The sequence below is a fragment of the Lathamus discolor genome, chromosome 21 (genome assembly GCF_037157495.1).
Source record: "Lathamus discolor isolate bLatDis1 chromosome 21, bLatDis1.hap1, whole genome shotgun sequence".
Classification (NCBI taxonomy): domain Eukaryota; kingdom Metazoa; phylum Chordata; class Aves; order Psittaciformes; family Psittacidae; genus Lathamus; species Lathamus discolor.
Genome location: NC_088904.1, coordinates 2,483,604 through 2,495,663, shown reverse-complemented (window position 1 = coordinate 2,495,663; position 12,060 = coordinate 2,483,604). Strand labels below are relative to the sequence as shown.

Sequence of the window (12,060 nt, the reverse complement as noted above, 5' to 3'; positions counted from 1 at the left end):
CCGCCCCGAGCCCTTCTAGCCAATGTTGAACCCCCTCACGCTGCCAGCCCATAGAGAAAGCTGTCGCTGTTTCGCCCCGCCCCGAGCTCCCATCAGCCAATAGAAAGAGAGGCTTTACCAGGGACGTTTCACCAGATTGGGCCTCTTCCCAGTCGGGGGCGGTGCCACGGCGAGAGGCGTGGCCTGAAGAGTGTATATAAGGACCCACAGGTGGTGCGGTGCCATTTTGTGTACGAGTGCCTGGGGAGCGGCCGGAGCGAGGCAGCGGAGGGTTTCGGGGTTCGGACCAGAGCGGCCGGATGGTGAAATCCTCCCTGCAGCGGATACTCAACAGTCACTGCTTCGCTAGAGAGAAAGAGGGGAATAAAAGCACCATCATGCCCGCTGTGTTGAGCCTCAGTACCGGACAGAGCAGGTGAGGGGCCGGGGCCTCCTTCAGCCTACGGCACCGCCGGGCGCTCGCCGCCGTCTCCCTTCCCCTCAGGGCCCACCCTGCTCGTCCTGCAAGCGCCCGTCGCCTCCCCTGTGGCCGGGGGGAGGGGTGCTCCGTGGCGGCAGGGGGAGGGGCGGCCCTCGCCGCCTCAGTGCTGGGCGCTGCGGCCTGGCCCCTTTCCCCCCTTCCTCCCCCTCAGAAAAAGAAGGGAGGGAATGGGGTAAAAAAAGGGTTTTTTTTAACGGCCAAGGCGGTGGCAGCGCCGGGTGCACCCAGGTTCCGTGCGGCGTCACCCGCCGCCGTGCTGCGCGACACGTCCTCCCCTCCCGGGGGGTGCCTGCGGCTGCCTCCCGCCCTGTGCCACGTTAGTTGCCTGCGGGAGAGCTCCCTGGAGCTGTCACAGCCATGGGAGGAAGCCTTGGAACCAACTCGCTGCCCTCCGGGTAAGCGGCTCTCGAGCAAGCCAACGGGCCGAAGGGAGCCTGCAGACAAAGCCGGGCCGGAGGCAGGGCCTGGAGGTGCCTTCTAACCCCTGAGGGGGCAAAAAACAACAATTAAGCAAAGATATCAAAGGATTTGGAGTTGTTATCCCCTTATGTAATCGTAGATATTCTTGAAATCTAATCGAGGGTACTGAGCCTAAAGTAGAATATAAGAGCGTTAGGAGGGCTGCTAGTTTAAAACTCAACCGAAAGATTAAACAATCCCGACAGATGCTGGGGTGGAAATACCTGAATCTGGGTGACGGACACTTAGGATGTCAGTCTGCCTCGTATGAAGGGAGCTGGGATGAGACCTTGTATGTGGACTAGGAAATGAGTTCTAGCATTATTTTTAGAGGGCCATTTTTGTACTTCGCTGGTTTTTACAGCTTGTGTTCCCTCGAAGAGGTGTAGGTGCGCACGAGCATCACTCAGAAATGCATTGTTGATAGCAAAGTGTAGGCGGCCTTCATTATGCACCACCCTTCATTGGGGGAAAGGAGAGACTGGCTCAAGGGTTGCCACTGCACACTTCTGAGCTGGGTGCGTAGAGGCTTATTTGTAAGGTAATTGGGAATGCATGGCTCTGCAGTCATTGTGATAGGAAACAAGTACCTAATGCTCATACTAAGAGGAAGTGTCTTTTGACCCTTTCAAAGAGCGTAAAATAATGGATTTAATGCTCTTTTAATAGTGTAATTTCATTTTTTTAAATAAACCTTTGCAGTTGCTGTGTTGACTGATGCCTTCCCGTGTATAATATTTCACTCATATAGACGTTCAGTGCCTTTCTTATGCAGATTATTCATCCCAAACCTGCGGCTCATGAAAAAGAGGAAATTCATGTGAACTGTGCAAAATGGTGGATTATTTGGTACATGTTTATTCTGATTTGCAAATGGCTGCTGGCACTCACAGACAGGATGATTGTGAAAATTTCCCTAAGGGCCTCGATTGCTGCATCTGCTGAGATGACGCAACTCAAGAGTGAGCCTGCAGGGTGAAGGATGGTGCAGAGGGAGGGGCCAGGCACCATGGCTCTTGCTACAGTAGCAGGCTTATTCATTTAAGCAGGCTTATGTGGATGGTGTGAAACTTAGCGTGCATACAAGAAATAGGCTTCGTATCTTAAGAGGATAACGTTTTTAACCTGAAACACTGAAGCAGTGTGAAATTGCTCTGAGGAATTCAGTAGAAAGGTTTGTAGGTTGGCCAAATGCTCAGGTATGGTCTCAAAGTGAAAAGTGGTGATTGTGCTTCGGAGCATGGTGAAAGCATTTGAGGTAGTGTCATCTGTGAGGCTATTTCATATAGCTTGCTGATCCTCGAGCTGAATGTGCTGGTGCCAAGGTATGAGGTGATTAGGGACATACATCACAGGGGAAAATGACCCCTGGCTTGCTGGGGCAGTATACTGGTGCCAACTCCAAGAACAAGGTGGGGGAGAAAATGGCATCTTGTGTATGTGACAGTAGAATGGTTCCTCTCTTGAATTCAGGTCAAGCATTCTGCTGCCTTGGTATCGAGATAGATACCCTGTTCACTTCAAGCTGAGAGTGTTTTCATCTCCAAGTTAGTCTTTCCCTCAAAATACTGCAGTAGCAGCTTTCTGACCCTGTGGGTCTGGGTGTAAGGCAGCAGTGCTCCATCCCTGGTCTGGAGGCTCCTTTGTCTTACCACTTGTTTAGGTCGCAGTGGGAGGAGTTCTCTTGCCCTAGGTTGGGTTTTATTTTCTAAATCTTGCCATCTGATTACTGTTTAAAACATCTAATTCCTATAATCCCTTTGTCTAACACTCCCTTCTGTATCTCTAACTGTGCTCCTTTTCTAGTTCCAGGGTTCCCTTCAATTGCTGTAGTAACCTGGGTCCGGGGCCTCGGTGGTGCTCCTGATGTCCCTCACCCACCCCTGAAGATCCCAGGTGGGCGAGGGAATAGTCAGAGGGATCACAATCTTTCAGCTAATTTATTTTATTCGGTGAGTATCAGTAATAAGCTGCCTGCTCTGGTGAGCTTGAATGTGTTTCTTGCCTCAAGCCTATCAGTAGGATTACCCCTTCTCTAAACTGAACTGGAAGTAACCATGCACATCTCACTGCTGCAGGATAATCGGCTGAATGTAACAGAAGAACTAACATCTAATAACAGGACAAGAATTCTGAATGTCCAGTCAAGGCTTACAGATGCCAAACACATTAGTTGGAGAGCAGTGCTGAACAACAACAACCTCTACATTGAAATTCCCAGTGGTGCTCTGCCTGAAGGGAGCAAAGACAGGTGGGTTGGCTAAAATGCAGCTCTGGTCTGACTTGCCTCTGTCTCAAAGGCCTGTCAGTAGGGTGGAATAGCACTTCAGTGTCGTTGGTTTGCCTTCATTGTTCTGAAGTTTGAAGTCTTAGTTATGGTGCTTGATCATAGAAACATCAAATGGTTTGGGCTGGAAGGGACCTTAAAGCTCACCCAGCTCCAGCCCCTGCCACCTTCCACTAGAGCAGCTTGCTCCAAGTCCCGTCCAACCTGGCTTTGAACACTGCCAGGGATGGGGCAGCCACAGCTTCTCTGGCACCCTGTGCCAGCGCCTCAGCACCCTCCCAGGGAAGAGCTTCTGCCTAAGAGCTCATCTCAGTCTCCCCTCTGGGCGGTTAAAGCCATTCCCCTTGGTCTGTCCCTACAGGCCCTTGTTCAAAGTCCCTCTCCAGGTTTTCTGTAGCCCCTTTAGGCACTGGGCACTGCCCGAACTTCTCTCTGGAGCCTCCTCTTCTGCAGGCTGAACCAGCCCAGCTCTCTCAGCCTGGCTCCAGAGCAGAGCTGCTCCAGCTGTTGCAATATCTCTGTGGCCTCCTCTGGCCTTGCTCCGACAGCTCCATGTCCCTCTTGTGCTGTTGCTCCAGAGCTGGATGCAGAACTGAGGCGGGGGATTTCCCCACAGCACAGTAGAGGGGGAGAATCTCCTCTGCTGGTCTTGATGCATTTGTGTAAGAGGCTACAGCTTAAGTGATCCTGCTTTGAGGACCCCTGTTCTGTCAGAACCACCCAAAAGGTCTGTAATTTCAAGCCTTTGCAACTTACTGGGTGGCTCCATCTATCTCCTGAGAACACCAGCCTGGTTCTTAACTTGTCACTGCAGTTCTTTGTTCAGCTGCCACAGTAAAGCATGCTATCTCTGTTACTGGAGATTTCCGAGTTAGGCCTGGGGCTTGGGGATCGCTTGTGGATGCGAGTTTCCATCCCAGCCTCTTCCTCAGGCCTGTAAATTCATGTGCAGATGTCAACAGGGTCTGAGTGTCTCTAAAGGAAGTGCTTGCTTGTGTGTGCTGACCACATTGTATTTGTCTTTCAGTTTTGCAGTTCTTCTGGAGTTTGCTGAAGAACAGCTTAGAGTTGATCATGTGTTCATTTGTTTCCACAAGAACAGAGATGATAGAGGTAGGTGTAACTCAGGGCACTGTCTCCTTTGATGGGAGCATTCTTTCAAGCTGGTTTTGGTGGACACTTGAACTGTTGTACAGCATCAGTGGATGAAATATTTTCTGCTTTTTTTCCTAGCTGCATTGCTCCGGACTTTCAGCTTTTTGGGCTTTGAGATTGTGAGACCAGGGCATCCCCTTGTCCCCAAGAGACCAGATGCTTGCTTCATGGCCTACACGCTTGAGAGAGACTCATCAGAAGAAGACTAGATTGCAATGTTTGCCTCTTAGAGCTTTCTTGTTGTCTATAAAGATGATTCTGTAGAAATTTTGTCAACATCTATTACAGTACATATATAACTCTGTATGAAATGTTGTGACCAACTGCTCTGGTGGTGAGATGTTGAAAATTTCAGACTCCACATCTTTCTCTGGATTTGTGCGCATGTTGTGATTGTGCAAATAAATGCTCCCTCCAAATTAGCAGTATATTTCTTGAAGTTTAATATTGTGTTTGTGATACTGAAGTATTTGCTTTAATTCTAAATAAAAATTTATATTTTACTTTTTATTGCTGGTTTAAGCTGTTTTAGACTCACACTCTGAGGAGGTGGCTCTGGAACTGCCCCTGCCATTAAAGTTGCAGGTTTGGAAAGGTGCTGGTCATTCTTTGCTTGACTGGAGCTCATGGCTGTGATCTGCCAGGGCTTGAAGGAGTTCAGCAATGCTCTAAAAGCCCTACTTAAGAATGACATAATGGTCCATTTCCAGTGGTAATTTGGGACACTGCATCTGTGCTCAGTCACTGTTTCTTTGCTGGATCACTGGCTGGGGAGCCCTCAAGGAAGGCAGTAGGTGCAAGGTCTTTGCTGGTGGCCTGCTGTAGCAGAGCTAAGGCAGAAATGGGTTCAGATGTGGAGTAGGCAGGACAGGCTTCTGTTTAGCCCAAAGCATTATGCCACCTTCACCCCCTTTGGGTCACGGGTTGGCTAAAGTTACCTGCTGAGTGATTTGAAACCTTATTCAGAGAGGTGAGCATGCGTTCTTTAATCCAAGCCAAACTTCTGTCTAAGAGGTCGTATCAGTCTCCCCTCTGGCAGGTTAAAACCATTCCCGTTGTCCTGTCCCTACAGGACCTTGTCCAAAGGCCCTTCAGGTTTCTTGTAGCCCCTTTAGGCACTGGAGCTGCTCTAAGGCCTCCTGTTAAGGAGCCTTCTCCAGGCTGACCCAGCCCAGCTCTCAGCCTGGCTCCAGAGCAGAGCTGCTCCAGCACTTGCAGCAACTCTGTGGCCCCCTCTGGCCTCTCTACATGTCCCTCTTGTGCTGTTGCCCCAGAGCTGGACTGCTCCAACCTTCTCCTGGCAGAAGAGGAGGGGGTCACCAGAAGCAGGGGTGCAGGGGGTGCTCGGAGGTGCACGTCTGCTGGGCTGGTTTCCTCTTTGTTTTCCAGGATCCGCTGCCCAAGGTGGCTTTGGGCAGGTCCCAGCCGTGCCATGGGCTTTACTGCCGTCTTGTAGCCATGCGAGGTACTACAGGAGAGACGGTGGGGACGCGGTTGTGGCTCATCCTGGACAACCCTTCCCGCATGTTTTTGACCCAAAAGCCCATACTGAAATTAGAACGTTTCTGTGGCCCGGCTGTGCTCGGGTGCTGACCCCTTCCGGGTCTGTGTGCTCAGGGAGCTTGTTTGGTCCCTCCTTGGAGGCTGCGCTGCTTTGGGTGCTGCTTTGGGAAGGAAAAGTCCCCCCAAGTCTTGAAGAGAGGTGCTGTGGTCTTGGCTGGGTCTTCAGCTCCAGATGATGAGGCTGCTGCCTGCCCATGCTCCATGAGCAGAGCCAGAGGCAGAAACCCATCAAAAGATGGAGCAGGGAGCATCCTCTGTGGTTTCACCTGGGGGTGCGTGTGTCACAACTCTGTTTTACTGGGTTTTTTTGGGGTTGTTCTGAGCTCAGGGACTCCTAGGAGGAATCTTCCCCAATTCAGCCATGCCACAGGCTCTGGTGACTGCCTTATGTGCTACTGCCCATGTCCATGGCCATGCTGGGGCTGCACCAGCAGTAGCTGTGGGGAAGGCCAGGATGGTCCATCCTGCTGTGTGCACAGCCCATGGAGGATGCTCGTGGATGGATTAATAATTACTTAATTAATAATAATTGGCATGACCCAAACAGGGCCTTGTGTGGCGCTTCACTGTGACAGTCACTCATCATCCGCATGGGTTTGGGGACCAGGGTGTGGATCCTACATGGTGCTGCATGTTTCATACCAAGCATCAGATGCCACGGACCTGCCTTGGTGCAGCCAGAGACCAACCTTGCAGCCTGGTCCCTGGTGCAGCAGCCATAAACTGACCCGAGCTATTCATTAGACACCATCGAGGCCATTCTGGCTGAGCACCACTGGGCAGGGAAGTTTGGCTTTGTGTTTCTCTGTGGATACGTTACTGGTGTGTGTAATGCTGTCAAAGAAGCACATAAAGGTCCAGTATTTAAGAGGCTCAGCTCTGGGTTTTATTGAAGCTGTGTGGCTGCTGTATTTCCCCCTTTAAAATGTCATTTATATTTGTGACTGTGCCACAAATTGTTTCTAAAGAGAGCGGGTCATACGAGGTATTTATTGCATTTCTCCTTTGCTAATGGTGCATTCAGGTGAGCTGTAACGCGTGGCTTTGAAACACTGAAAGCCACAGGAGAGGTCTGAGAGGTGTTTGTGCAAAGTCTAAGCCCCATAAACTCTCCTTGGCAACTGGCACTTGATGCTGTGGCTTCTATCCAGACATCTTTCCTGAGATGCTCTGATAAACCGGACTCTAGCAAACAAAAACTGGTTGAGGGTATAAAAACACATGTTATGGGAGCCACGGGTGGGAGTTTGGTCCCAGCTTCATCATTCTTGTGCTGGGGGGAAAGTGGGTGTGGGTTTGGGTTTGGCAACAGAATTCACCCAACCAGGGCCAACTTGGGTTCCTTGTGAGCTGGTGGATTTGGTCAGGTCCTGATGGGGTTTTGGCTTTGAGGAGACCTTTTGGGTGGGCTAAGCTTCAGCTTGCCTTTAGGGAGTGTAGAGAGCCTGGGTCACTTGGTAGAGCGTGTGCTCGGTGACCTCCTTGAAGTACTGGCAGCAGAGCCACTCCTCGAGGCCAGGGCTCCCCACGGCCCCAGCCGAGTTCTCCACAAACCTGAGGAGCAGCAGAGCCCTCTTCACCTCCACCCAGCTCCGCAGCAGGGTGAGGGTCTTCTTGGCCCTGGCAAAGAGCTCCTGTCGAGGCCCCCAGAGCAGGACCTGCAGGATGCTCTTTGCCTGCTCAACAGAGACCCTCTTGCAAGGATCTCTGTGGAGAAGCAGCATGGCCAGACGCTTGAGTCCCGTGGAGTAGATGGACAAGGAGGGGATTTCAGGAAGTCTATTGCTTCTGAACCCCAAGGCGCTCTCCAGGGAGATGTCCACGTGCAAGAGCTGGTAGATCAGCATGCCTACGTTCAGCTCATCTGCCACCAGGGAGGGTGGTGCAGCAAGCCCCTCTGTCCAGTCCTGCTCTTGGCTGGTAGAATAAGGTCTTTGCTTATCTTTAAGCTTGTAGAAGCTGCTGATGAGCAGCCTGGGAAGGGAAAGCCCTAGGGATGCCTTCTTGCCTTGCTGGCTCTGGGGAGGACACAGACACCGCACCAGCAGCAGGTTCTCAAGGCAGAGATCCCCTTGCTCCACGTTCTGCACCCGGAGATGCTCCAGCCCCATGCACACCTGCAGGAGGAGGAGGCAAGCCAGGCGTTCGTAGTGCCCAGGGCAGGTCCTGTGCAAACCATGGGATCCCTTCACGAAGTCTGCCAGGGTCTGGTAGGGAACCTCGGGGCAGATGAGGACCTGCAGGACAGGATGGGTGGCAGGATGGGCTGGCTCCTCTCCGGGCAGGGAGCGACTCTGCTCCCCAGGGCTTCCCGGGAGCACCAGCTCCCAAGGGAGGCGGTCGGTGAAGCGGCCGATCACGCGCTGGATGCTGCAGTGTACCCCAAGGGAGCTCTGCAGCCCCAGGCTGGTGCAACATGGCTTGGGGACCTGCAAGGAGAGACAAGGCATGGTCAGCTGCAAGGATGGAGCCACGGGGTGCCTCATCTACCACCTCAGCTCAGGGCCACCACCACGCTGCTGGGCCCCCCTTCGCCCTCCAAACCCACTGGCAGCCACCAGAATGGCTTTGAGCAAGAAATGGGAATCAAGGTAGGGTGTAACCCCCAGGTGAGCTGCAAAGCTGCTTTAATGGGTCTTATCCTGCACTGCCTGAGGAGCCAGCTCTGCTCCATCCTTTCCTTTGTGTACGCTGGCCCCTCAAGACCATGAATCATAGAATCATAGAACAGTTCGGGTTGGAAAGGACCTCAAGATCATCCAGTTCCAACCCCCCTGCCATAGGCAGGGACACCTCACACTAAACCATCCCACACAAGGCTTCATCCAACCTGGCCTTGAACACTGCCAGGGATGGAGCACTCACAACCTCCCTGGGCAACTGATTCCAGTGTCTCAGCACCCTAACAGGAAAGAATTTCCTCCTTAGATCCAATTTAAACTTCCCCTGCTTAAGCTTTAACCTGTTACCCCTTGTCCTGTCACTACAGTCCCTGACGAAGAGTCCCTCCCCAGCATCCCTATAGGCCCCCTTCAGGTACTGGAAGGCTGCTCTGAGGTCTCCACGCAGCTTCTCTTCTCCAGGCTGAACAGCCCCAACTTCCTCAGCCTGTCTTCATACAGGAGGTGCTCCAGTCCCTGATCATCCTCGTGGCCTCCTCTGGACTTGTTCCAGCAGTTCCATGTCCTTTTTATGTTGAGGACACCAGAACTGCACACAATGCTCCAGGTGAGGTCTCACAAGAGCCGGGGCATCTTCCCCAGTGTCCATTTCCCTTGATGTGCTGTTTGGGAGCTGTCACCCTCCCTGCCTGCACTGGCAGCGCTGCCTCATTTAGCAAATGCAGAAGTAGGTGCAAAAAGGGGAAGCACCAGCGTGGAAAAGGCAACACTCCGGGTTCACACTTGCCTGCAGCACCGCAGCCCCCCCAAGCCACAGGAGCTGCTCCCTCTGCTCCACCCGGACCATTCTCCCTCAATCCCTGCTTACCTTGGCTGCGCAAACCACCTGGGCTTGCTCCAGACTGAAGCCCACCGGGAAGTACCAGGCATCCCGGCTCTCGCAGCACGGCGCCCGCTCCAGGATGCTGAGCGCTGCCCAGCTCTTCCCTGCCAGCTCTGCCTGCAGCCGCTGCTGCCGCTCCTCCGGCCCCATCAGCTCCTCCTGGATGCGCGCTGAGAGCCGAGCCAGGGCGGCCTCCTGGCACCCCAACACCACCCTGCACACCCCGTCCGGGCTGTCCAGGAGCTGCAGGAGCTTCCCCAGCTCCCCGTCTGCCGCCCCAAACGTCAGCGCGGCCGGGATGGGCGATGGGGATTTTTGCAGGCTGCTCCAGGCCGCTGGTTCCCCCAGGCTTTGGGACTTGGTCAAGAGCTTCTTGTGTGCCCAGGAGGGTCTGTCCGGTGAGGGGATGGAGCTGGGAGCCCCCTCCTCACGCTGTAGATGGGGCTGTGGGGTGCTGCTGCTCCACGTTGTGGAGTCACTCCGATTGTGCTGGGATGGTCCCGGCTCTGGAAGGGATTCTGCTCGCTGGAGCTGCTTTTTGGGCAGTGGGGGAGGCAGGGGGGTCCCATCAGGATGAGGGGGGGGTCTCCCAGCTCCTTCCCCTCGGCAGGCCTTGCGGGGTGTGAGGTGAGCCCGCAGCTCTCCTGGGGAGGGAGGGACGGACACAGTGGGTCTGAGACCTTCCCGGGAAGGAAGGAAGAGGGGAGAAAGTGGGAGACGGTGTGGGGTGGGAGTACAGACACGATGTTATGTGCCCCACTGCATATTTCCAGCCTCAAAGCGATGCCCAGCGCCAGCCAGAGGGGTGATGGCTGGGTACCACTGGAGAAGGATGTGGGCTTCAGCAGTGGGGTTCATCCCCACCACCCCAGCTGGGATACTGGGGAGCAGGACAGCGGGGTCGGGGCATCACTCACCCACGTTGCTGTAGATGAGGGCTGAGTTGGGGGGCCGGGGTGGGTGGTTCCTCGGGGTGTCTGGCATGGGGGTACCCAGGTCCAGGCTGCTGCTGCGGGCACGCATGCTGCCCTGTGCCTGCATGGTGGCCCTGCATAGAGCTTGGAGTCAGCAATCACCCCCCCGCCGGGGGTTCTGGCTCCTTCCTGTGCCGGGTCAGGGGAAGAATAAGGAGAAAAGGGGAAGCAGCGGCCTGGGGAGCCCTGGCTGCGTGGTTTGGGGGCAAAAGGCAGCGCATTTGGTGGCCCAGGGACCCCAGGTCCTGCACTGGAGGATCCTGGGGGTGCTCTGGAAGGGTGGGGGCTGCCGCAGGGGCTTCACCTGCTGGTTCAGACCCGTGTGTGTCTGTACACGCAGGTTTGTGTCTGCCCTGCGGTCCCTGTTGGGTGGCCACGAGGAGGACACGACGGTGGGAGAGGTGCCCGGGTGTGCGGGGCAGGACAAGCAGGAGCCCATGGGGAGGAGCGCAGGGGGAAGGAGCCGGCCGCAGTCGCGCCGGGGTTTCGCTTCCCTGTTCCTATGCTCACTGCAAACCTGCGGCCCTGACCCTGCTGCCACCACCGGCGGCACCAGAGCCACAGTGCATTTCTTTACGAGCTCCCTTCCTCGCTGCGGGCGCTGCGCACCTCCAGGTTTTGTCCCTGTCTGACCCAGCTCAGCCCCCGCTACCCACTGGGCAAGCGAGGCTCTCGCCCTGCCTCTGGCACGGTGCAAAGCATCGGGCTGAAGCAGCCCCGCCGGGTGCTGCGGGAAGCTCCGATTCGGCCCCGTTTGCGGAGCAGTTTTGTTACCTCTGAGTTTTCCCCGGCAGCGGCGGGGGCCTGCGGGGCTCCAGCTCCATCTCCCGGCTCCACAGCGGCTCCCGCTCCTCATCCCAGGCTCCCCCAGCGCCGGCCATGGCACCGCCGGGAATCTCCTTGCGCCGTTCTCCGCTGCCCCGCTCGCAGGAGGATGCTCTGTCAAAACCTGCATCTCGTAAGGCTAAAGGAAGCCGGAGGCTTGGCCTTTGGTGCAACCTCCTGCAATGGGTTTGTGCCCCTCGCAAGCTGCTCACGGAGGCTTCGCCCTTCTCCAGGGGGCTGTTTTCCACATGGCATCTGCATCGAAGGGGGGATTTCCACAGTAACCCCCCCAAACTACGGAGTTAATTCCCAGCTCGCCAGGTTGCGAGGGATTGGTGGGGTGGGATTTGTCTTGTTTTCTTCAGTGGTTTTGCTGGGGTTTCCTGCAGCCGTTGCACAAGAGGAGCACAGCTGTTAGAAACCACTGTGGTTTCCATGCCAAGGCCTTACAGGTGCTGAGGGAGCACAAAGTGACCCAGCTCAGCTGCGGAACTCCCCCATCTGTGTCTGTACCCCCTCTAGGATAAAGTCACTCTTTTAACACTTTAAAACACCCCAGAATATTTTAATACCTCCTCCCTTCCATTCAGCCTTTGAGCGCATCAGCAAACAGCTCATGGAACTGGTTAGCAATGGGCCTGGGATGGTGGGCGAGCCCCTCTGCGGGAAGCCAGCTCCAGGGATTTCTCCTGGGGATGAGCAGGCTTTGGGGGACATGGATTTGCATGAAGAAGGTGGAAACATCCACTGTATTCTCTCCATTTGGGCTGGACTATGCAGTGCCCATGGGAGCAGGCACCTCTCCGGGGCTT

General features: G+C 54.8%; 2 protein-coding genes across 4 annotated transcripts; one reads left to right on the top strand and one right to left on the bottom strand.

Moving 5' to 3' along the window:
* Positions 1–218: 218 nt before the first annotated feature.
* On the top strand, positions 219–4,892 carry OAZ1 (ornithine decarboxylase antizyme 1). The gene is given in 6 exon segments (XM_065699922.1): positions 219–415; positions 2,747–2,804; positions 2,806–2,892; positions 3,019–3,191; positions 4,255–4,340; positions 4,461–4,892. Coding segments are annotated over 6 exon segments (651 nt in total). The 5' UTR covers positions 219–299; the 3' UTR covers positions 4,592–4,892.
* Positions 4,893–6,800: 1,908 nt separating this feature from the next.
* Positions 6,801–11,700, bottom strand: PEAK3 (PEAK family member 3). 3 transcript variants are annotated; one of them, XM_065658793.1, is made up of 5 exons: positions 11,198–11,700; positions 10,367–10,497; positions 9,435–10,093; positions 7,500–8,374; positions 6,801–7,370 (listed from the first exon to the last, which is right to left on the bottom strand). In XM_065658793.1, exons 1-5 carry the CDS (start codon positions 11,302–11,304, stop codon positions 7,355–7,357), a joined length of 1,788 nt encoding a protein of 595 aa, XP_065514865.1. In that variant the 5' UTR covers positions 11,305–11,700; the 3' UTR covers positions 6,801–7,354. The 3 variants fall into 3 exon arrangements, with proteins under 3 accessions (XP_065514865.1, XP_065514864.1, XP_065514863.1); XM_065658792.1 differs by having other exon boundaries at positions 6,801–7,963; positions 8,063–8,374; positions 11,198–11,694; XM_065658791.1 differs by having other exon boundaries at positions 6,801–8,374; positions 11,198–11,693.
* Between the last annotated feature and the right edge of the window lie 360 nt (positions 11,701–12,060).

Excerpts from the sequence above, each read along its gene's own strand:
- PEAK3 (XM_065658791.1), bottom strand. The coding sequence starts at position 11,304 with ATGGCCGGCGCTGGGGGAGCCTGGGATGAGGAGCGGGAGCCGCTGTGG. Across the intron at positions 10,094-10,366 it reads CCTCATCTACAGCAACGTGG|GAGAGCTGCGGGCTCACCTC; the intron begins GTGAGTGATGCC and ends CTCCCTCCCCAG. Across the intron at positions 8,375-9,434 it reads AGGTGGTTTGCGCAGCCAAG|GTCCCCAAGCCATGTTGCAC; the intron begins GTAAGCAGGGAT and ends CTCTCCTTGCAG.